General features: G+C 41.2%; 1 protein-coding gene across 1 annotated transcript in view; it reads right to left on the bottom strand.

The window, feature by feature from the left end:
- Window positions 1-3,658: 3,658 nt before the first annotated feature.
- LHX2 (LIM homeobox 2) overlaps window positions 3,659-25,130 on the bottom strand; it is a 55,231-nt gene continuing 33,759 nt past the window's right edge. The window contains exons 4-5 of the mRNA XM_069241714.1: window positions 12,455-12,660; window positions 3,659-5,142 (exon numbers count right to left, since the gene is read on the bottom strand). Of these exons, the coding sequence (XP_069097815.1) occupies window positions 4,855-5,142; window positions 12,455-12,660 (494 nt within the window). The 3' untranslated portion in view covers window positions 3,659-4,854. The remainder of the gene's footprint in view (window positions 5,143-12,454; window positions 12,661-25,130) is intronic.

Genomic DNA, 25,130 nt, shown 5'->3' with positions numbered 1-25,130 from the left:
TTACTAAGTTGTAAAATTATCCACAGTCTGATTATTAGAAGTGAGGGTTCTGATGAGTATTTGGACATATACTCCTAACTTGGATATAAATGACAAAACATGTTAGTGATGACCCGTTACAGAGCGATTTACTGCTGCTCATTTATTCAGATTAAAACAAATCCTTGTTATTAGCATAAATACTTCTATTGACCAGAGCCTGGCACCCCTCCCTGGGATTACTTAAGGCCCCCGGTGGGGGGGGGCATCCCCTAGTTTCAAGACCCTGACTTAGAAGGGCAGTCAAAAAGTAGGAAAAGGGGGAACAGAGGGATCGGAAAATCCTGCTTTAATATATTAATATCAGATATACTCTAGCCTCTAGCACCTGCTAAATGGCTGTTGGGGGCAGTGACCGTCACTTATCAGGTAGCATTGAAATAGGTGTTTTGTAGAGATGTGTGTGCATCACTAAAACAAGTAAGATACCTTCACAAACTAGCATATCTGGTTTTATTATGTGTGCAGGGACGTAGCTTTGGGGGCGTGGGTGTTTGAGGTGGCACAGCCCATAATAAATGCATTATTTAACAGATAGTTGGGTACAGGAGCTTTCTGTCGGGTATGATATGGTGTCGGTCGGATTTCATCAGGAATTTAAAATACTCACTCAGACAAAAACACCCACCCATACACTCTCGTCTCTGTTTTGAAGGTCCTAAAACATGGTTATTTTACAAAATACTGTGTCTTAAGTACCCACCGCACTTTGCACTCTTTTCCCTTTGCCCTTAAGCACACCCATGCGCTTCTTTTCTTTAACATGATTTGCAAGTTTGATTGTTGAAAAATCTGATGCTCAACCTCCAGCCTTACTGACCACGCTACGCCCCTAAATGTGTGTATGATGTAAAAGCCAGAATCCCAGTATATAGGTAACATCACTGCTTAATAGATATCTGTGTGACATGTGAGTCCACGTTTGAAGCCCAGGAAGATCACGCAGCTTGTTTAGGTGCCTAAACTGGCAGTAAGTTGCATGTCTCACTTTCCAATTCCAATATCTTAGTTCAAGTTTTTGATGCACATGTTTCAGACATCTTTGCATAACCTCCTATCTGAATCAGGCCGAGTGTGTTGTATAATACAGAGTTTCATACCATTAGTATAGAGTGTAAAAAGATGTGTATTTATTCTGTGAAGTTTCACCAAGTTTCATTGACATTTCAGGAAATTAAGCTTTTAGTGTGAACTGTGGCTTGTATTTATCTTGAATTACTTCATTCACACGAGACATACTTCACAAGTGAAGTCACATGGGGCACAAGCGGGAAACTAGTTTGAGCAGAAAATGTCTCACTGTGACATTTTCAGCACAAATCAATCTACCATAAGCAAACATTACACAAAATTAGGCAGTGCCACATTTAACAAAACAACTACTTGTAATTTTTCTGATATTGCTAGTGTAATTTAAATAAATTTCATCCATTTCTAAAAATAAGTAGTGTTTACTTGAGCAGTTATAACTCTTTTTCTTGATGCCCCAAGAGGTAATTTAGTTTTCTTTCTTTTGTGGCTTGGAATCTCAATGATAATAATGTTATTCAAAAACATTGTGTATCTCTGTATTATATTAGCATATTTCAGCAGCTTTTGAAGCTGGGTCCAGGAACAGTGAGCGCCTGATTTAGAGTTTTCCAGACAGGTACAGCTAGTGCAAGTGGAACAGATATCCCTTCAGCCTTATTGCAAGTGCCATAGCATATAATGCAATTGTAATACAGCAGGTGGGATATCCAGCATGTTGGTGACAGAGCATCTGTCCACCAAACTCTAAGTTACTTATTTTTCCTACAGAAATGACCTGACTAGAGGTACTCAAGGCTGCTTCTAACTCTTGCAATTGGCACATTTTGTCATATCTCCAAGGTGATGAAGAGCAGGTACACTGAATTCAGTGAAAGTAGCCACAGCGCCAGGTAATATTTTTCACATCAACTTCCGCAAAAATCTCTGCAGAAACCTACCAATTTTCCAAAAACTTGAATGCTATGGTTTTATATGATTTGGTGTCACCCAGGATTAGCATCAACCCAGAAATACGTTGTTCATCTGTGGACGTGATATAAATCTGTATCAATCTTTCTGTCTGTGTATTTAATACAAACACTTGCCATTTTATATAAATTTGAAGTTGGACTGTAAGTTTGATGGCAATTCAACTTTTTATATCATTATAAACCTAAGTCAGATTTGTACAAATATATGTGTGTGTGTGTGAATACTGCTATTTATACACACGTCTGCACAGAGACACAGATGTGCTAGGTTGACATGTAAACTTTTTGAAAGTACTTTCCGAATAATTGAGCATACTGTTCTCCAACATAGTGTGTCATGTTACTGTCGAAGTGTAAACAACTCAATTTCTAAAGGTATTTTCCTGTCCGAGTAATAGCTTATTAAGCAGAAGGTATGCAGTAGCACATTGGTTTCATAATATTTACACATCTTTGAAATCCTTATACTATATTACCGTATATGTTTCAGTAATCTTAAGGAAGCAATTCAGTAGTAATATCCATTTTGAGATGCTTAGTTTTTTTTCAAATAAGTAAAAGTACTGTTGCTTAGAACAGCCACCATCCTGGCATCTTCCAGAGTTTATAACTCTAGATTATTATTTTAGTATTATGGTTACACAATATGAATATTTAAACTTTATGGCTCATCAGTGGATAAATACCCACCATTAAACATATTTGTATTGTTTTATTTGTAAATCCCATCTAAATTATTTTACCATATTGGTCACAAAGGTTAATCAAATGTCCAGTTTCCATTAAAGATAGAGATTCCAATACTTACATGGGATCAGCAGTAATTTGCCTATCATAGAGGTCCCTGCCTTGCTTAAGAAGCATTAGCTTTTCTCTCAGATGAAATAAGGGGCTCAGGTGAACTGTAAACACTGTCACAGTGCTTAAAACACCAGATTAATTTTCTAATGAACAAGGCCTATCTCAAAGCCAAGATAGAGGATAACATATCTAATGGTGATTGATAGGGATATTTAAAACTTGCAGTGTGTATCAAACTCTTACGGCTAGAATGTGTTTGAAATTTCTCTTGGAAGCTGAAACTTCCTCTGTCATATGATGCTGTTTTACCATTACTTTTCCCAAAAGTAAAATTTGAGCTGATCTTTAGCACATTTGCAAAGTCAAAACATACAGTTAACAATTTCAAAAATATTTTTTATCAGTTCCAATAATATAAACCAAATCTGCAAGCATCCACAAATACAGATACTTCAGACTGTTGCATTGGGAATACACCATAAAGCAATGTCTTTTGGCGTGGTGTTTTAAAAGATGTATCGTTTTATGTAGATGAATGTGATAATGTGAGCTGGTCAAATGATTGACTAACAATACTCTTGAAATTCAGGCAACATATCTTTGCAGCATTGTCTAATAAATATTTATATAAATGGTCCAAATAGTTCCAGCTTCCAAATGTATGAAATGACAGAATATAGTCATTGGATCGTCAATCTATACCTTGCTCAAGAATACTTATTGTTACTAGTTTTCTCAAATATGTCTAAAAAAGACATGTTTAGCTAAGTGGAATCTCAACCACTAGAAAAGGAATTCAACAAAAAATAACCAAGTATGTTGAAGTAACAGCCATTTTATTAGTATCTATTACCAATAAATTCTTGCCTGGTTTATAGCTTCAAAAAATCAACCAATACATTAAAACAACACGGGAGGCCATATATTAATACAACATTGTTTTTCTGGATTTGTTTATCAAGGTCATAAATTAAACTAGCTAGGGAAAAAAGTGTCGTTCTCTACTTCATTTTAGTTTGATTGTATTTGTTATTTCTGTATCTCGGTGTTCAGTGTTAAAAATATGTTTTTCTACATAGAGGCAGGTGACAGCAATATTGGACTTTCATATGCTCACTTAAAATTTTCTTCACCAAACAATCTTGGGGCACTGCCGACAGAGCTCTAAATGTTTATACTTCAAGGGTTTATACTTTAATAATATAATGGAGTCTGATAGTGGTCAAATTGTGATGTTTCTTTAAGACGTTTTCTCCAAACAAGTATCAGGATTGCTTCCATATCATATGCAACTCCAGCCTAAATCGATGATTTTTATTCCCTTTTGTACATTATGGGCTTCTGCAATGATGACAGCAATCCTAAGTCGTAAGTGCATTGTACTGCTACTTCCAGTCTTCCACTTAAATTTGCAATACATTGGAGCCTTTGAGCCTTTTGAAAGCCTTCATAAATAAAGTCAGGCCTATTTGGCTAATGGAATTAACACTAGATTTAAGTGAATTTCTTCAAACGGTTTCCATAAGTGGTTTTATTTCTGTCTAGGGTGGACAAATGAATGTATAAGAGCAAACTTTCCTCTGAAAATTTGAAACAGTGACGCAAACAATGGAGGGTTTAGGACTATTCAAAGTAAGAAACTTGCAATAACTTTGCTCTGGTCATAAATATACAGAGAAGAAATGGACATTTAAATTGAAAGATGTAGATAAGACAGTGTATAAGGCACATGGCAGTCTTTGAAAATACAGAAGCCTCAGCCAACTTAAATTAATGGTTCTTTCCCTTGCTCAGTCCACAAAACTGTACAGTTACACAAATGTTGTGTTGAAGATAAATTTTCCAAGTTATTCTTCAGTCCATTATCATAATACCAGAACAATAAGTTTTCCTTCTGTTTCCAAGATGGTTCCGTAATGTAGTTAGTCCATTGTCCAAAGCCTCTAATAAAATACACTTGGAATTTGACTAAAATAATTCCTTTTTTAAAGAAATTATTGAAAACAGGTCATCAGAAAAGATTCGTAAGAGTTGTTTGTGAAGGACTTCTCGATTCATGAACCTCAAGACCTCCCGGTACAGAGGTCAAGACAGATGTCACAGTTGGCATAGTAGGGTTAGTCAAGTCAGTCAAAGTGGTGGGGGTGCTGGACGGGCTCATTGAGGCGTTGGAAATATCCGAAGCCGGGCCTGATGGCGTCCCTGCTTGAAGTGTTGAATCTGAGGTTTTATCAACTCCTGTGTTTTCTTGGCGTAAAAGATTCCGTCTAAATTTAGCTCGCGCATTTTGGAACCAAACCTGGGAAAGGTGAGAAAAACATAATGGTTAGCATGCTTGTCATCTGTTGCGGAAAAATAACTTGCGACAAACTGCATTAATTGACATCGGTAATAAAGTCAAAGATGTTCTACCATATCGCACATTACTTGAGCAGTCGAACCCGAAGATAGCAGCTTATGAGAGTCTTTTTCAGCTGATCACCCACTGGGAAGCTGTATCGGTACAACACCGATAAATCTGGGAAGGTCCATATTATTTTTATACATCTACCCATCTATTCCTTAAGCTGACGAATGCGAGCAAGTCACAGATGGTTTCACTGTATCGTACAGAGTGATGAGATGGTAACGTAACAACGGAAATTTGAGAACCTCAGAAAATTGCAGCTTGGTTGCTTCACTGATTTCTACAGGAAACAAATTATTTTAAGGTTATGGAGGAGTAACAGGTGTAGACCAGTCCTTCTCAAATCTACTTCAGGATTGGGAATTTAATGCACTCTTAGCTCTGGCTATGTAAAGGATTTCCATTAGATTTGCTGTATGTAAAATGTATTTCTTGTTAATAAGATGAATATCTGGCATGGCTTTGGCTCAGCAAGGCTGGTCATCGTTCTTAGAAGCATGTTCTTGTTGATGTAATATCACACCTGATAAAAACCAGCACCTTGATATGAGATACAGCATTACCTCCCCATTGAAAGTTCCTGTCCTCGACATGGAGATCAACTCAGTAACTGCACATGGTTCCAAGTTGCAACACTCGGAATGCTGCACTATTCCCAGCACAAAGTCCTCCAGGTACTACTTGCAAATACTGTGCCTGAAAAACTCCCTGTGCCGTCATTTTGTGCACACTGTCATCCCGATAAGGGCGCAAACACCCTTTGGCACAGAAATCAGAATTATCAGTCCAATTATATTGACGGCCTAAGTAAGGTAATGTGCCATTAGTGGAGTTTTGCAAACAAATATTGAGATTTAAAGCACTTAATTGCAGAAAAGTGATCACAAGTAAATGCTCTAGCTAAGTTGTAAAGGAACAGTTCAGTGCAAGAGAGGGTACAACATGCAGGGCGGATAATTCAGCCTGAAAAAATGTCAGCTAGTTGTTGCATTCTGTGAAAATCAAACGCTGTTGGTGATGGCTCATTAAGAACATACAATGGAGTCAATTTGGTGCTAAACAAGGTACATTTACATGATAGATACTAGATATTAGTTGATATCATTCCCCAACTGCACTATTTTGCTCTATTGCAGATGAATATAAAGCTAAATTGACCTTCATGTGGCTTAATCATTGGCCTGCAGGTTGCAAACAAATCTCTGCAGTGGGCATGCAACCCATTGAACTATTTCACAACACAAATAAGGGGCCTCAATGGCAGACACTGGGAGGCTTTTTGTTGGGCACCCTTGAGATGGAAGATTGATCTCCACGAGGAGTCATTCTGGCACACTCACTCATCTATTTGACGCAGGCACCTTTGCATGAAAAATCTACATTGTCCATCTTTATGCATGTAACTCCAAAAATCTATGCGGCTCGGCAAAAATGAGTAAATTGTGCACTGGAGTAAATTGAGCGTAGGCATGAGAATGGTACTCATTTTTCCCTGATCCTTCTGCAATTGGCATGTTTCCGGTTTAAAATGGCTGACTACATGACTATGTGAGTCAAAGCTGGTTAGGGAGCACATGCAGGGCAAGCATCCTTGACAGCAAACCTCTTGGTTACACGGTTAAGTCAAGGGGCAGTTGAATCAACCTTTCATGCTCCCAGGTTGGTGTCAAGATCTCCATGATCAATCAGACAATATTAAGTGAATATCCGTCTGAAGAATTTTAGTTAATTATTACATAAGTACCAGATGTGTTAATTGTGTTCCATTTAGGAAATCCAATCATTGGGTTGTTCTCTCAGTTTCAAGATAATCTCTGGCACAGCTGTGAAAACGTACAAAGCCTTAAATGTAGGAGAGATAATTATTCAAATGTTTAACTCATGCTTAATCTGTCTGCCTGTAGTTAAATTCAGCAAATTCTCACTCGTGTGTTCCCTGATAGACCGAGGCCCGTGCGTAAGACTCTTTTGGAATAATCTGGAATGCAAATATTTCTTATGTCAATAACAAATGATCATTTGCTTTACTAAACAGTCTGTACTTTAGGTAAAATGCTGGATTTATTTTGTAACCTTTGATAGTACGGAAAAGTGTCCCCTTGGAGAAAAGCCTAATGACACCTTCCAGTACAGTCTTCCAGTACCATGGAACTCAGACAGGGAGAAATCAGCTGCAGGGGTCAAAAATGCATAACTGCCCCCCTGCATGGCATATGGGGGTGAATATCTTAAGGAACCCACATGTCGCTCCCTACCCGTACGCAGGATAACTGGAGAAGGTCAACACTCTGAGGTGTAAACATTTAAGGTCCCGGGGCACCGGCAGCCAACCAGGTCTATACCCTCAAACAAATTCAGGGGGCTACCCCTGTACACTGGAGAATTTTCGCAGGAAGTACTTCCACCAACAAGGCGGGACCACTTTCAGCAAAAGTGCTCAATACTGGCAGGGTCGCTGATTTGGACAGTAGGCATTTTTCTTTTTCCAAAACAAACTCCAAAGTGTGTGATATTATATTAAAATTTGCTTTCTCATGCACTTTCGTGAAAAGTATATATAATAACAGGGTATTAAATCAAAGTTGCTTTCAACGTTGCTATTAATATGACAAAAGGGCAAACCCATACTTTTGTTGTGGCACACAGATTTTGGAGTTTCATTCTCTCCGTGCAGCTGTATCTTTTATTCTTTATTAAGTGTATTGTGCATGATTGTTTGTGATGTTTTCTTCAAAGCACAGAACACTCTTTTGACTTTTTTAAATCTGAAACTGTGAAATGCTGTTTTACAGCATTCTGTCATATATTCATGTGCATGTGATTTCTTTATTTTGCACCAAGGTTTACATTACCAGATCTTTTTTATTCACCTATATTTCATCTTTATAGTGTCATCCACAAGGTATTAAAAGTTATTTATATGGAAGAATTGAAGTAAAAATTGAGCAGGATTATTTTTATTGTTATCGAATAGGAGTGATTTTGAAGTTGTCATCGTAGGCAGAAATGTCATAAATATGTTCTATATGAAATCTTACAAGATTGTAACAATATGATATTTCCATTTAACATTGCATAGAAAAATATTTAAGTATTATTTTTATGTGGTTTATTTGTTCTGTGCGAAATACATTTTAAACGAATACAAAAAGTAAACAATATTTGCTTTTGGGGGCTTGATTCCTCTTACTTAAAGTCTTAAACTAATCTTTCAACTTTTTCATCATCTTAGGAAATCCATTTCTTTTTAGCCAAAGCCCTGAATTTTGATTGAAGGTGGGGATATCTGATAGCTGGCATCTCCCAGCATCCAATCTTTATTTTAATTTCTCTCTGCCAAGTGTGTGGTTTTTAATCCACACATCACCCACACAGGCTGCGTCAATCCCCATTCACTTGTCTGCAAGCCAATGGTGTCTCTCTGCAGAGAGAAGCACACAGCCTCACTGTGCTTCTGAGAGGAAAGACAATTATTTTACAGTTCGCAGTTTTCATTAACGCTTGCCAGCTAGTAGCCATCTGCGTGTCCTCTGTAAACCTGTCACTTTTCTGATGGGCTGGGCCTTGTAAGACATCTGCACTTGTACAAGAGCTGCTGCCATGCCAGGCCCAAACTTGGACTGGAAACTCGCATCATCATAGGTGCCGAAAGCTTTTAGCAACGAGAGGCAGCTTTCAGCGGGTATCAGTTCCACACGCCTCAAAAGAAGAGCCGAGAGCTTGGAGACTAATTGAGAAAACTATTCGGTCCCTCCAGTGTGAGAACAAAGAGAAACCTCGGGATGAGCAGAGTTTGCAGTGATGCTGCACGCAGGGAAATTGGCAGAATACACAGGTGGACCCACTGGTCCTTTCTTGAGGTCTTTTTTTAATTCATGTATGTGTTCTCCTCGAAGATGTTTTGTTATGTTAAGTTGCTTATATAGCGCATGGCTACCGAAGGCTTCCCAACGCTAAAGGAAAAATTTCCATAAGTATAATTACAACACAGAATATTTTAGAACAGCCAGGTTTTTAATGCTTTCCGAAAATTAAGTTCATGACTGGTTATCAATTTTATCTTTCCTGAGAGAGAATCCAGGCCACCTGAGATTTAATCCCGGCTTCTCTACTTCAGCATACTGTGTGAATCTTGGCAAGTTACGTCATCTGTCTGTGCTTCAGTTCCTAGGTCTGCCGAAATTTAAAGGGCCTAGTGTTTAGAAACAGCCAAATACCGGTATTCAACATGACTTACAATTAGCACCTGCTGCTGCCTAGCTCCAAGAGTCCTCTGCACCCCAATTACTCCATGGCTGGGCAGCCGAGGCTCTTCACCACAAAACTGCTATCATCAGGCTTTAAATTCTGCATCATGTTGCCTCCCTGCCCCGCGATGAGTGTATGTTTGTTTCTTTTCCACTTATTTTTGGGGTAATGTTTTCGAGGAGGTCAATTCACCGAAATGCCAGAGGTAAAGGAAGTGACATCACACGCTCCACTTTCACTGACGCACACACATACTTATACATACACACAAGTTCACACTTACATACATTTTCTCTTATAAAAACACACTGTCACCCGCAAGCACGCACACAACATACATTTAGACGCATTTTTACTTACCTCAGCTGCCATGGAAGGACACATTCCAGGGCATATTCCAGCTATTTTTTACACTAATAGTGAATATTATGCTGTTATTCACTAACATTGTAATAAAAAATTGACAGAAAAACAGAGTGGAGCCTCCACCGACCGAGCTGCCCTTGTGTTCCTGGCACTGAATTCGCCACCTCTGAGGCCAGGGGTTGCAAAGGGCAGGCCATGGGTCGCAGTTACGACCCCTGATGACCCCTATATAATGTCCACAAATGTTTTCTGGGTATGTAATAATTAATGTTTATCTTGAGTCAAGGCGCCCTACCTCATTCGCTACAGCAATACGCCCTGGTTAAAAACAGGAGTGTGGATCCTGGATTAATCCATATAAATGAGTAGAAGTCGTAGGAATGGAGGAGATTCAGGTACAAGAAAGCTGCCTAGAAGGCCTCTTTGTGAAATAACTGATTTACAGCAGAACTTGTGGGTGAATCTGGCTTCCTTCCAATTTTGTGTTTGCTTTGCGTTTCTTATCATTAGCAGACAATGCTAAGTTGCTGCTGTCAGGTGGGTCCCACAGAAAGTTGTCAGAGTGAAGCAAAAAGACCCAGAGTGTGTTGCCGTACCTCTAGTAGCAACACCGTGTCACCAGGAGGAAATGACATCAGCTAGGGTGCCGCCCTTAGCACAGTGATAGTGTAGTGAAGTCAGGTGGGGCTGACACCAGTCAAGGTGCTGTCCTCCCCACTGTGTGAGCATGCTGGTGCCAGGAGGAAGTGATAATGTACAAAAGTGCTGCCCTTCCCACAGCGACAGAGTAGAACAGTCAAAAGGAAGTGACATAACACATGGCGCTGTCTTTAATACAGTGGGGGCGTGGTGAAGTCAAGAGGATGTGACATCATACAGGGTGCTGTGTTTCCCCAACAGTCAGAGTAAAGTCAGGAGAAAGTGACACCACTTAAAGTGCTGTTCTTCTCACAATAACAGAGTGGTGAAGTCAAGAGGATGTGACATCATACAGGGTGCTGTGCTTCCCCAACAGATAGACAGAGTGGTGAAGTCAGGAGAAAGTGACATCACTTAAAGTACTGTTCTTCTCACTATGACAGAGTGGTGAAGTCAGGAGAAAGTGACATCACTTAAAATGCTGTTCTTCTCACTATGACAGAGTGGTGAAGCCAGGAGGAATTGGCATCACTTAAAGTACTGTTCTTCTCACAATGACAGAGTGGTGAAGTCAGGAGGAAGTGACATCATACAGGGTGCTGTGCTTCCCCAACAGACGGAGTGGTGGAGTAAGGAGAAAGTGACATCACTTAAAGTGCTGTTCTTCTCACAATAACAGAGTGGTGAAGTCGAGAGGAAGTGACATCACTTAAAGTGCTGTTCTTCTCACAATGACAGAGTGGTGAAGTCAATAGGAAGTCGGGGTGCTGTGTTTCCCCAACAGACAGACAGAGTGGTGACGTCAAGAGAAAGTGACATCACTTAAAGTGCTGTTCTTCTCACAATGACAGAGTGGTGAAGTCGAGAGGAAGTGACATCATACAGGGTGCTGTGCTTCCCCAACAGATAGACAGAGTGGTGAAGTCAGGAGAAAGTGACATCATTTAAAGTGCTGTTCTTCCCACAATGACAGCGTGGTGAAGTCAAGAGAAAATGAGATCATACAGGGTGGTGTCCTTCACACAGTGACGTAGTGGGGAAGTCAAGAGGGTGTGACATAATACAGAGTGTTGTCCTTCCCCAACAGGCACACAGAGAAGGGATGTCAAGAAGAACTGACGTCACACAAAGTGCTGTGTTTGGTATATCAACAATGCAGTGGATTCTAGAGGAAGTATGCAAAATGTGTTTTTATTGAGCAAATGACTGAATTATTTAGTGGACTCTGGCTGATATGTGATTTGCTTCATGGTTTGTACGTGTAAATGCCTGGCTGGTATATGTAGCAACTACAACTGGGGGTGAGTCTGTTTGGAAGCATCCCTAGTTTTGGTGGCTAAGGGGGTACTGCACAGCAAGTTTCAATCCTTTGCCCAAGACTAGAACATTTGATCAAGTGACAGATCCTGGGAGTACAACACATGCTTCTTTTCAGTATATGAAACTGTAGTTGCAACCTATGGTACTATTTAACAGTTGTATTTAAAAGTTTTGCTACGCATACCAGGTCTCACAGAACAGTTATATGTTCAAAAGAGGAAAAATGAATAGGAACCCACAGCCCTCCTACTGAGGAGCAGGGGAAGTACATTAAGAAATCAGGACTAGTCCCATCACCCCATCAAAATGTAAACATACTGTTGCAGTTTCACAATAGCCAAAAACATGCAAATGATAGCATGTGAAACTCATTAGAATAACATGTGTCTCATGTGAATTCTCTGTGGATAGTTTGAAAAACAAAGCCGTGGGCAGGCCTTATGTGGTTTTCTGATTGTAAGATACCTTAGTATACCTTAGTACCAAATAGCACAGCGTCAGCTCGGACAACCGCTTACCACATTCAGTGAAGTCTGGGTGTTGTGCGCCAATGCTGTTGGAAGGCAAGACATTGAGCCCAGGTGTAGAAGGCCGCCTGTACTGAATACCACTGTTGCCTTTTTTATCCTACCTGTAGAACTCTTTTGGTGAGGCCCGTCTTCTGCGCTAACTGCTTCAAGTCCTTGGCATCGGGATTGTGGTTGATGGCAAAGTAAGACTTCATTGTCCGCAACTGGTGGTGTTTGAAAGAGGTCCGCATGCGTTTCGTCTTCTGACTCGAGGAGTACGACTGGTCCCTGTCCATGTGGTCTCCATCATTTTCGTTGCAGCTTAAGGCTAGAGCGGAAACAGAAGATAGGTCAAAACCAAAGCAGATCTTTCAAATTTCCTGAGATGCGCAAGAGCTCACTCCCATTACGCTAGCTCATGCCGAGTCTGGCAACTGAAGACAGTTGTGCATACGCGCAATGTGACCAGTCATTCATTCTGTTTGCAAAGGTGTCCTACCAGCTCTTCACAATGTAGGGTTGGAAGTCTTGATATGGGAAGGTGACATGCACATGAGACGATTGGTTACGGAGAGCACGCAAACAGGTCACACTGTACATATCCTAACCAGTGGCGTAACAAAGGTCCCCACAATGCTGGGGGCTCCCGACATTCAATGCCCCCCTCCCATCAGCACAGTTCCCTGGCCTGAGAGCGCCTGAATGTTTCTGAGGGGGCCCCTTCACGCACTTTGCAGGGGGGGGTATCAAGTTTTGTTACTCCACTGATCCTAACATCATCTCCTGAACAGAAAGCTATTTTCAGCAAGTTCTAGTAAAGACCTGCCACCCTAGCTCTTTCTTAGTTGTACATTTCATGTGAATCATCAGTATAGTGTTTTAAGAGCTGTTTCCTAAATTTCAGGTCGATGAACAAAAATGTTGTAATTCTACAATGTGATCATGTTCATTTTTAGCTGATGTGATGCCTGGCACCTTTCAACAATCCTGATAATTTAATTCCACGAATGCCCAGGATATGGCAACAGTAACCTAAATGTCACATCGTGCTTATAAGGTAACGCAGAGGGTTAAGAACCGGCAAACAAGTTGTGTGCGGAGCGTGTAACCCGTGTGTAGCAGGCCTGACCTCGCTATTCAACCTGCTCAGCCTCATAACCATGAATTCGGTAAGGGTGAGACCTATTTTTTAAGTACTAAGAAACGATTACATTAATGGGTCACACTAATGAAATGGTCAAAATTATTTTAAATTTAAGAAAATAATTTGTAATCATTATCGTGTCTACAGGGCACAGCCTGCACAAGTATAACACTTTGTAAGTATAGGACCATCACTATTTAATTCTAGAAGCTTTCAGGATTATACACATATATAGATATATAAGTATATAAATGAAAAAATAAATTCAAATTCATTTTGCAATCTATGGGAAATCTAGAGTAGGCCACGGCAGTAGGACTCTTGTTTATGGTGAAAATCTGTTCCTTAATGCAGTGATTGTTCTAGGTTATGTTGCAACACTAAAGAAATGCAACGACAAGTAGAATAAGTCAGTATTTTATTAATGTGTAAGCATTTCTCATCCGAACACTTGTATTCTGATCATAAAGTTTCTGGGATGCAAGATTTAGTCCGATTGGTCCACAAACAGCATCTCCACCACAACACAAATCTGACAAGTTAGTAAAAACTTTAAAAAATGGCAAAACATTCAGTAAACGTTGATGAAATGCTTATATCAGGAATGAGCCGAGTAATATGGTTTCAATGAGCTGTGTCATGACATGTAACAATAACTATGGGTCCTTGCCTAAGGCGGGTGGACCAGGTATCACACACGGAAAACTACAATTTACACACAGGTACCTCTGTAATTCACTAAAGTCTCTATATTTAACTAATTGGACAAAACCAGTACCACCAACTACCATGTCCTGGAGAAACACAATTACTGATAAATGACTAACAGTGGAGCTATTCAGGTCTCAATTTTTCTCTAAAGTCTTGCATCCTCTGAACCTAAAGTCATTCATGGCTCTGGAAGACAGAAATGATTGAGCCAGCTGTATCCAACACAACCTACACTGCCTGAGATCTGGAACTCCATCTGTATAGCTCTAATCTCACTTCCATTGGCATACCAACCAACTTCTGAGCACTTTGAAGCAACCAACTGGCACTTGTCTTCATGGTTGTTTTTGTGTAGTACCACTGTGCACCAGCTCTATCATTTGCGACGACTTCATCTCCTGATGGTACCTACGTGCACCACCAATCTCTTGCAAGCTCCGATTGTAAGCAGCCTGGCACAACCTCCTAGGAAAGCTGTAATAAATCACCCATGAATGAATACATACACTCATCATTGTTTGATAAGAGTAGTGCCTTAAGGCCTTGTAGCTCCAGTGTATCGTTATGTCGACACGCTTTAGACAATGGCACCAAGTGCACTTCATTGAGTTTTATAATTTTATTTTTCTGAAGCTGGTCACTATCTGTGACCTTGAATACTTTGACTCACTCACCAAACAGTTAGGTTGGGTGTGCGCCAGAACTCGTTTCTATCACTTCTCCTGTTCAATTATTAGCAGGATTGTCAAGGATGTGGAGGACACTGAGCTCTGTATCTTTGAGAACTAAAATGATCCAAAAGTCGAACTCAGCTCAATCCTGAAGACTACTTGTTGGGGGTGATTGTTTTCTCAAACTTAACCCAGCAAGGCCAGTGATTAGCGTTACCCAAGTTGACTCCCATTGTAGGAATCTAGAATTTGACAACCTTGATGGTCAAACACTGTGGTGTGTGGTTTCCTACAACTGTGCTTTGGGGCTGAATTCTGCTCTCTCTTGAACGCACGGTCTGCTGCATTTGTTAAGGTCTGTCTTCCCAAACTAGAACGGGCCTTATACATTCTTTTATATCAATGGACTTTCCAATGAGTAACAATCAAACTTTTCCTGCATCCCACTTTGTGTGAGCAAAGCGTTCTATTTCACTCATCGCAACCATGCTTTTACACATTTGCAATGCACTGATAACGCAAAATAAAAAACAGCTATTTCTTCCCAGGCTTGTCCTCTCTGCACTGGCTCCCCATGCAGATGAGAATTGTTATTACACCTCCTTTCATGGTCCACCGAACCGCATTTGACTCATGTCCGCCCTTCCTAAAATTCAGGTTTCATAGACATACACCAGCATGCCACATACACTCTGCCTGAACATTCCTCTTGACAGCTCCATCCTATGATGGGGCCTGCTTAGACGAAAGATCTTTCTCTTTTCCAGGCATCACTTATCGGACATCCTTGCCCCTAAATCTCTACAATGAGCCTGACCCATAATAATCCGGTGCGGTCTCCAAACAAGGCCTTTCAACCAGTAGTAAACAAGACATTCTTCTTCAGCATGCTTGGGTGTGTCTCAAAGGCTTTGCAAGTTATCATACTGGCATAAAATCCCATACCACACCATCACGTGACATAACAGTGCATTACATAACACAACTAAATTTGAGCAGGCCATGTCATTTTGTCATTCCCACCAAAGTTTATCATTGCATCTATTAGCTACGCACTACAAACACCTCCAACATGGATTAGTGATTGGAATTGTCTTGCAGAAAGAGCACTGGGGACAGAACTGTTAACAACTTTAAACAAGCATTTGCAGTGCAATAGGTCTTGTATTTGATTGAGTTGGAACTATTGGCTTTGTAAATGCATAACTGGACTTTTCTTGCCACATAAATGGGTCAACACTGCTGAATACTTTGGTCCTCTCTGCCACATAATTCCAGCATATAACTAAAGCACTTCCATTTACCTTCTTCCTCTATCTGCAGCAAAAAATGAAAATAATGCAGTTATTTATTATACTTATTTATATTATTATGTTGAGCCCCCCTGTCCCTAACCTATTGGGGGGACCCATATAGAAAGAGCTCATTGTGCTGAACATTTTGATGGTGGTCCCGTTGTCGTAAGACTATCAGATGGTGAGTTATGGCCAAAAAATGTTTTGTAAAAGGAATGCCTGTGAAGCATTATAGGGACAGTTTCCCAAGTGCAGCAAATATTGTAGTATCTTGACTGTAATGATCAGAACAGTCCCTAGAGGGCACCACAATAAAAATAGCATTTGTAAGAAATGTGGTCATAAAACCATATAATCAGCCCCTAGAAGGTATGGTTACATGAAAACAGAATGGCAGAAAGTAATGCCCTAGAGGGCGTAGTGCCTTACACATTTTCAGGCCTAACAGGCGGGCTGCAATTATACAATAAACAAAGCCCTTAAAAACACAAACTACTCCCAGCCATAAAACTAAAGTTCCAATCATGAGAGCTTAAAACACACTGAATGGTTGGAGAGTTTACTATTTTGGGCCCCCTCAACCTAGTGTGGGGACCCAGAGATGACCTAGACAGAAAGAGTGTGTCATGCTGAACGTTTTGGTGGTGGTCCCATTGTCCTAGGACAACCACAAGCTGAGTTATGGGCCAAAATGTTTTATAAATGAAATGCCCTGCAAGCATTATGTTGCAAGTTTCCAGAGTGCAGTTATTATTGTAGTATCAGCTCTCCAGCGGTGCCAGGAGAGCTGCATTGTGGATGTCTGTGTTTTTATTCCTTTAAAATGCTCCAGTTTGTATATTTTTCAATTGTTAAACTTGTACGTAAGTGGTACTGATGTGAAGCACTCCTCTGATCGAGTTTGCGCTTCGTGAAACTTCATGTATGTAAGTGGCACTCATATAAAGAGCTCCTCCGATCACGTTCGCGCTATATGAAACTTCCAAAAAATAAAAATAAAAAATAACCCCCACACCCTCCAGCTTGCAGTCTTTGGACGCAGACATCACAAAGAAACAGCTGCATGCTCAAAAACAAGGCAGAGGAAGAAACAACATATGGCCACGGAGAGGAGAGGCAAAATAAAAAAGTAGTGAGCCACACTAAGGTATACGGCCGATCGAGCAATAATCCATGTAACAGGGTTAGTCTCCAAGGTGGTAACAAAGCAGCCACAAGGCAGGACAAATGTAAAGCATTTAACTACGAAATTTAGGAAGATTTTGGAAGGCAGGCCCAGGAACGAATGAAGGTAATGGGAGTGAGATGGGCCTGGTGAAAGCCCACAGAAGTAGATTACAACATGTCGAGAGACAGCGCATATGCGCTGCCTAGGCCCGACATAAAAACGACAGGCACAAGCAAATATGAGCAACGACAGAGCTGAACCTAGAACCTGGAACGCTTGTCTCAGCAGGCTGGGACACGGCCGGACTTAATAGCCCTGTTGAAAAATACAACTTTTCCACTAAGTGACTAATGGTATAGTCATTCAGCGTCAAAACAAGACATCAGCAACTCTCTGACCTAGGCCACTTACAAACAAACAGAAATTTAAGCCATGACTTCTGGTAGCTACTTACCCTGAAGCTCCTCCCCAGATGTACAAGGGGGTGGAGTCAGAGACACTCCTGGTGTGGTTCGTCGAGCTATACAAACCTTGCATCATACTGAGAAGTTCACTTGCACAGATCTATACTGAGCGAAACTACTTGAGTCAAACTGTGTTACTATGTTAGCCAAACCTGTCAACAGCATCACGCTGACGAACGTCACCACCCCCAAAAAGAGTGATACGTGTCTGTGTTTGGCGAACGCCTCTAAGTGCTATCCAACATTGGCTGGCAATGTCATGTTTAAAGTGACGTGACATGCAGGTAATGATCCTAATCATAGCTGGTTTATTGTTACTCTCTGAAGCTAGAAGTGGGTGTCTCTGAAAGAGCATCTGCAATCTCAAACCTACATGTGCATGTTTTTGACAACTCTTCATAGTACACATTACATATATGGGTGTCCCTGCTTTTTCGTGTCTTTCATTGGGGAGGATGTTATAGGCTACAGATGCCTAAAATAACCTTGTGGTCAAAGTTACAATGGAGGTCTGGAAAACCAGTCACCAAGTGTAAGGCCGACAGGCCTCTATACATATTCGTTAAGGCTTCATAAAAATCCCCCAGCTGAAGCTATAAACCGTATTAACACCTCAAAATATTTATATCACGGAAAAACTATATTTCACGGACAGCATTTACTGGCAAGAACGGCTGACTTGAAGCTGGAGGGAAACAGCTCTAGGAGAAGGCAATGCGGGCCTCAGAATGAAACATTCAGGTACATAGCAGGGACGTTCACCCTCCTCTCATTTCAAGGGCCTTTGAAGGGCTTTGATTGTGCATTTTCTATGAGTCAGTGAGGATCTGTGAGGGCTGCCTTCTCGCTAAGTTATTTAAGAGAGTCTGTAATTATCAGAGAACATTCGAGGTCTACCAAGGACGATTCATACAAACAAGGGGTGAAATAGAGAAACATAAGAAGGCACTTTAAAATAACATTAGGGTCCCATCCCGGGATCCTGTGTTTATCATGGGGATGGCATAGGGTGGCCAAAATCACACGACAATAATATTACACCCACTTCAACCACCTACCACTACATTGTAAGGAAAGGAAAGTACTACTGATTTTAACTCCCCTTCTGATTAACCTCCCCAGGTAACTAAAGCCAGTGTTAAGACTAGTAAACATATACTTACCTTGAGCCGTAGTGCTGGGTCGATACAGTGGATGTGATATTTTTGCAGGGCAATATTGCTAATACTGATATATAAGTAATAAAATACTCCCTGCTGTATATTATAAGGATATTGCAAGTCACTGAGAAGTTCTATAACCATAGAGAGGTACAAGGCCAAAAGCAGAGTTCCTTTATAAGGTTATGGATCTCTGAGGTGACTTGCAATATCACTAGCATGTGCACCAGGGGGTACTTTATCCCATATAATACATGGTCACACCATCAGCTTTCCCACAAACACTTAAAACATTGGTGCATAGCTCCTTCATATGAAAGAGCAAGCATGCTGGCAGACATGAAGAATAAAAATAAAACCTCTGGTGCAAAAGTAAACACATATAAAACCTGTTAGATGTTTGTTGCAAACAGATATTAGGAGCAGCTCAATACGAGTCGGTAAAAACCTGCAGTAGCTCGGACTGTGTAGAACATGCAGTAAGATTCTAGCTTTTCCCTAACTGTCTAAGGAGGATAAAAAAATAAATATGTTCTCTCTGCTTGTCATTGTTAGTCGGAGAAATAGAAAACAAGAAAGAAAAGCAACATTTTGTTTTCATTGTTAAACAGCTGCTTCAGTTATGATCTGTGACTAGACTTGACTTTTACCTCAGCTGCTGGCTCTGGCAGCAGACATTGTGATGTCAGAACTCCACTGTAATAACTTATTATAGTCGAGTTCTGACGTCTTTTGCTTATAAGCAGTGACTGGGTGCGTATCAAGTTGACAATTACTAGGACATTAGAGTCAGGCGAATATACAGGGATTACAGAACCCCATGTATTATAGTGCCGTACATCCTAGTCCAGGAGCCCTCAACATTTTCTGTGTGCTACTTATGTTCAATGAAAATCAGCCTTAGCTATTGGTAATAATAAAGTTTTAATAGTGACCACATAAAACAAGATTACCTGGTACGATTTGCAAGATTACCTGCTGTCATCACCTTAGGGCATCAGGCAGGGTTGCTAGCAATGATGTAAATAATGTTTTGACAATGTGAAATGCCTCTACATGTGTAATACATACCAACCATTGCTGCAATGCCCCTGGCATCAAGTTAATAATATTAGTTATTAGCCTCCCCAATGCTGTATGATGAATCACTCAAATATCAGCTTTAAATATATTTTGAAATTCAATCATTTTTTCTCCAAACATCAGCTTCTGAGTTCTGAAAAAGCACAAATTGTCATCTTCAATACACACCTTTCAGCTTTGGTATATACATATTAATTCAACACAGCAAAGGCTTCTAATTTAGCAGACTGGGCTGCAGACCGGGCTTTGCACAGGAGAGCTACTTACGGGTAGCTGGAAAGCCACCATGAGCTTGCAAACTTCTACTCATTGGAGAAGCATGACCTAGACATTCAAAGGTGAGAAGTGAAGTGTGGCCTAATGGTTATGTCCTTGTCTGTGGACTCCAAAAAACTGATTCCACGTCACGTCTTTCCTCACATATAAATTCGTGTGATTCTCTGGAAATCACTTTAATTTCTCTGTGCAACATTTCACTTCTCTACCAAGTTCAGGGCTGATGGAAAATTATGTTGGGTCAGTTAATACTGGGATTTCACAAACTGAGTCAACTGCTCTTGAACACAATGAATGTGGTGCACTAGCAGGAACAGCTGGTACGAGGCTCAGCTCCAGGGCAGCGGTGATGAGGCTGCAGTCCTGGGCAAGGAGAATGACCAGTCAAATAGAGAGGAATGACATATAAAACAAGCATTTGCAATGCAATGGGTCTCGCATTTACTCGAGTTAGAGCTATTAGCGTTGTAAACTCCTAATTTTACTTTTCTTGCCACATAAAATGAAAATTAAAAGTAAAACAGTTTCACATTAGCGAGCCAATTCACAGCGCAACGGCCACTATGAGCATCATTGTGAAGAGACACACAAAAGGAAAAAGAAGTTCGCTCGCATTCAAACTTATCAGCAAAACTGCAATTAGCCATATAAGAGGGGCAATGGACAAGGCGGTAACAAAACCTCCCCAAGGAGAGACAGAGGTAAACCATTTACTAATGTCATCAAAGGATTTTTAAAGGGCAAGCCCACGAACGACTCATAGTGATGGGAGAGGTGGGCGTGGTTAAGAGCCCAGATACATACCAACACATCAGAAAAGCTGAACCTAAAGAAGCATGGAGCCCATATGGAGCAGGGATGATGGAATGCCAGGATGAGCCAGATCTAGGGATGGAGGCCTCCTGAGAGCAAAGGGATGAAGTGCTGTGATACCGCACCTGATACACACAGGCCACAGATGCCCTCAGACACTGGACATGTACCTGCATGGATGCAGACCCTCTGTTCACATCCGTGCACCCTGCCCATAGATCAACCATAGTCCTCGTGCCAACAAACAAGGAAGAAAAACTGGAATTGTGATCTCTTTGGGGAAGTAAGATTTGATGCTGATAGAAATATAATGAATGTTATTTGGCACGCCCTCTGTGTTGTCATGGATAAAGATTCGGTGAATCTAGGGAGCTGAAGTACAATATCTAATGGTCGGCCGATCACAAACATTGTGCCTTGATATTGACATTTGTCAGGAGAAAGGGGGAAATCGTTCTACTATACCATGTTTGGTGTAATTCTATCCCCCACTTTTTGTGTCAAAAAGCAGAAAATGTCAATGTGCATTTGAATGAGAAGTACTACTTTCTGGAGTCGATATAACGTTTCCATCTCTTTATCAATCTTAGACAGACAGACTGATAGATAGATAGTTAGATAGATAGATAGATAGATAGATAGATAGATAGATAGATAGATAGATAGATAGATAGATAGATAGATAGATAGATAGATAGATAAGCAGGTACCTTATAAATATGCCTTCAGGATACTTCTATCCAGTGGGGTATTTCCTTCATGAATTATTACAAAGCTCTACAGAAGAATTCCTTATGAGGTTGAAGATTACAGAACACCTCAGTTACTTTCTATATCCTGGATAGGTTCAGTTATTTACAGTGACTCCAGATAATATAGTCCGGTAATCAGAACACGCACTGCAATGCACATAGGGTAATATCACTTTTCTGCAAGGGAAATGCATGCTTGTTACCACCAGCAAACATTAGTGCTAAAATCACAGCACTGAGAGCAAAAAACACACAAAAAATCAATTTCCGCTGTCACTCCCCATTTAAATCTAAAGTGGTGGTAATTTGACGATTCTCGGATGCGGTCATATAATTTCCAATATGTGGTATTAGTGGAAAATATCCACATAAAGGATCCCGTTGTGCTCAGCCCATAGTAACCTAAATACACCGGATACTCAGCTCTTTCCAGTCCAAACCTGCCGGCTGACCTTTCACCCACTTTCCACCAACACCTCAGTCTAGCCCTGCCCAGGCTAAAGCATGCCTGTAACAGACACGCAACAAAACCAAAGCATACCTGTCTTTTCCAATATGACACATACCTGGTATCCAGCGCCACAAATCAAAAACACGCCTGGTGCCCGCCTTCCACAACTCTGAACACACCTGGTGCCTTGCCTTCCCACAGTCCAAAGCATGCCAAGTGCCCCGCCTCACACAACTCAAAACATACCCAGTGGCCATCCATCTACAACCCAAAACATGCCCAGTGTCCCGCCTTCGACAACACAGAACACCCCTGGTGCCCCGCCTTCCACAACCCTAAACACGTCCGGTGCCCATCTTCCACAAGACAAACCATGCCCAGTGCCCTACCTCCCACAGCTCAAAACATGCCCAGTACCCCACCACTGACAACCCAAAAAATGCCCAGTGCCCTGGCTTCCACAACACAGAACACTCCTGGTGTCCCGCCTTCCACAACCCTAAACACGCCCAGTGCCCAGCCTTCCACAACCCAAAACATACCTAGCGTCCTGCCTTGCAGAACCCAAAACATGCCCAGTGCCCCACCTTCCACAACTCAAAACATGCCCAGTGCCCCACCTTCCACAACTCAAAACATGTCCAATGCCTCGCCTTCCACAACCCAAAACATGCCCAGTGCCCCACATTTCACAACCCAAAACATGCCCAGTGCCCAGCCTTCTGCAACTCAAAACATGCCTTGTGCCCCGCCTTCCACTACCCAAAACATGCCCAGCCTTCCACAACCCAAAACATACCTAGCGTCCCGCCTTCAACAACCCAAAGCATGCCCTGTACCCATCCTTCGCACAGCATACCAGCATCCTCACTCTGCCCACTCCAAAAGACACCAGCTCTCCTGCTGCCCGGTTTTGAAAACATGGCAGGGTTCTACCCTCCCAAACTTTGCTGAACTTTCGACATTACTTTAATATATGCCTGGAATCCCACCCCAACCCACAACTTGTGTTCTGCCCCAATCAAAGATGCTTTGTGCCCCGTGCTAGTTGGAAACATGCTTGATGTTCTGTCTCGAACTAGCACACGCCTTCTGTTCTGCCCTAATCCAGAAAACGACAGCTGTTGTGATCAAATCCAAAACATGACAGCTATTCTGTCCCAATCCAGAACATAATAGCTGTTGTGATACATGATCAATGTTCTGCCTCAGACCAAGACATGAGATGTTCTGCACCAATCCAAAAATATGACAACTGGTCTGACCCAAACAAAACATGACAGCTGTTCTGTGCCAACCCAAAACATGACAGCTGTTCTGCGCCAACCCAAAAACATGACAGCTGTTCTAGGTCAACCCAAAAATAATACAGCTGTTCTGTGCCAACCCAAAACATGACAGCTGTTCTGTGCCAGTGCAAAAACATGACAGCTGTTCTGTGCCAACACAAAAACATGACAGCTGTTCTGTGCCAAACCAAAACATGACAGCTGTTCTGTGCCAACCCAAAACATGACAGCTGTTCTGTGCCAGTGCAAAAACATGACAGCTGTTCTGTGCCAACACAAAAACATGACAGCTGTTCTGTGCCAAACCAAAACATGACAGCTGTTCTGCGCCAACCCAAAAACAAAACAGCTGTTCTGCGCTAACACAAAAACATGACAGCTGTACAGTGCCAAACCAAAACATGACAGCTGTTCTGTGCCAATGCTAAAACATGACAGCTGTTCTGCGCCAACACAAAAACATGACAGCTGTTCTGTGTAAACCCAAAAACGTGACAGGTGTTCTGCCCACAGCCAAAACATGACCACCGTTCTGCCCAAATCCAAAATCTGACAGCTGTATTGCGCTACCTCTTCCTAATTTACAACAGATTCAGAAAACACAAATAGAGGATATTGCTTTCACAATTTAAGTGATATAGATTTTTTCAATCCCTGCAAATATTTAGAAGGATATGAAGTTTGAGAAACTCAGTAATATTAGTGTCCCAAACAATACTGTGAAAAAAACTACTTTTAGCAAGAAAAACGTGAACATGGATAATAATTCTCCTGTAGTCACTGTATCCCAACCAGTGCTTAATTTGTGCTTTTTGTTTCCGGTTCCACTTATTTTTGAGGGCCAGCGCTTATTCTTCTGCCCCAAGCATTTGCTGCGAGCAAAAGACGCATAAGGGAAAGGCAGAGGAAGAGAAAAAAGAAAAAGTCTCACAATGGGAGAAAGCAGAAAGCTGCAAAAGTGAGCTTAAGGGGCAGGGAGTGGCTGTAAATGGATTAAAGAGGCTCGAGGTGGCTTCAGGATTACGCTGCCTCAGTATTCCATGTTCCCACATTTAATTGCAGTAACTGCATGTTTAAGAGGGCTTTGAGCACCGGCACAATTTAATTTACAAATTAAGCACTGATCCCAACACATAGGATCACCGCACTGCGTGGGGTCAGCATTTACAATTGGACTGGTTTACAAATGCAGTAATATTGCACTATGACCTTATTTGATGGTATTTATGAGTTCCAGCGACTTATGAACCTATGGGGTCTCGGTCCTTCATGACCCGACACTCTATGTATACAATTGTGTATGCATGATGTGTGTATGTAGCAAGTCCAGCTATAAGGGGAATACTTTTCAGACTTTGTTTCATCAAAGAGGGAGCAAGCAGTCATTAAGAACTGCCACTTTACATTGTTCTTAGCGCTTTGAAGTGCGATCCGCTAGAAATCAGCGCTTTAGAAAACAATCACACCAATAAATAGATAAAACATGGCAAGACTGCGTGGTCCCATGAAGCGCACTAGCAG

Source organism: Pleurodeles waltl, chromosome 6, assembly GCF_031143425.1.
Source record: "Pleurodeles waltl isolate 20211129_DDA chromosome 6, aPleWal1.hap1.20221129, whole genome shotgun sequence".
NCBI classification, from domain to species: domain Eukaryota; kingdom Metazoa; phylum Chordata; class Amphibia; order Caudata; family Salamandridae; genus Pleurodeles; species Pleurodeles waltl.
The sequence above is the reverse complement of the archived record's forward strand: the minus strand, read 5'-3'. Positions and strand labels throughout refer to the sequence as shown.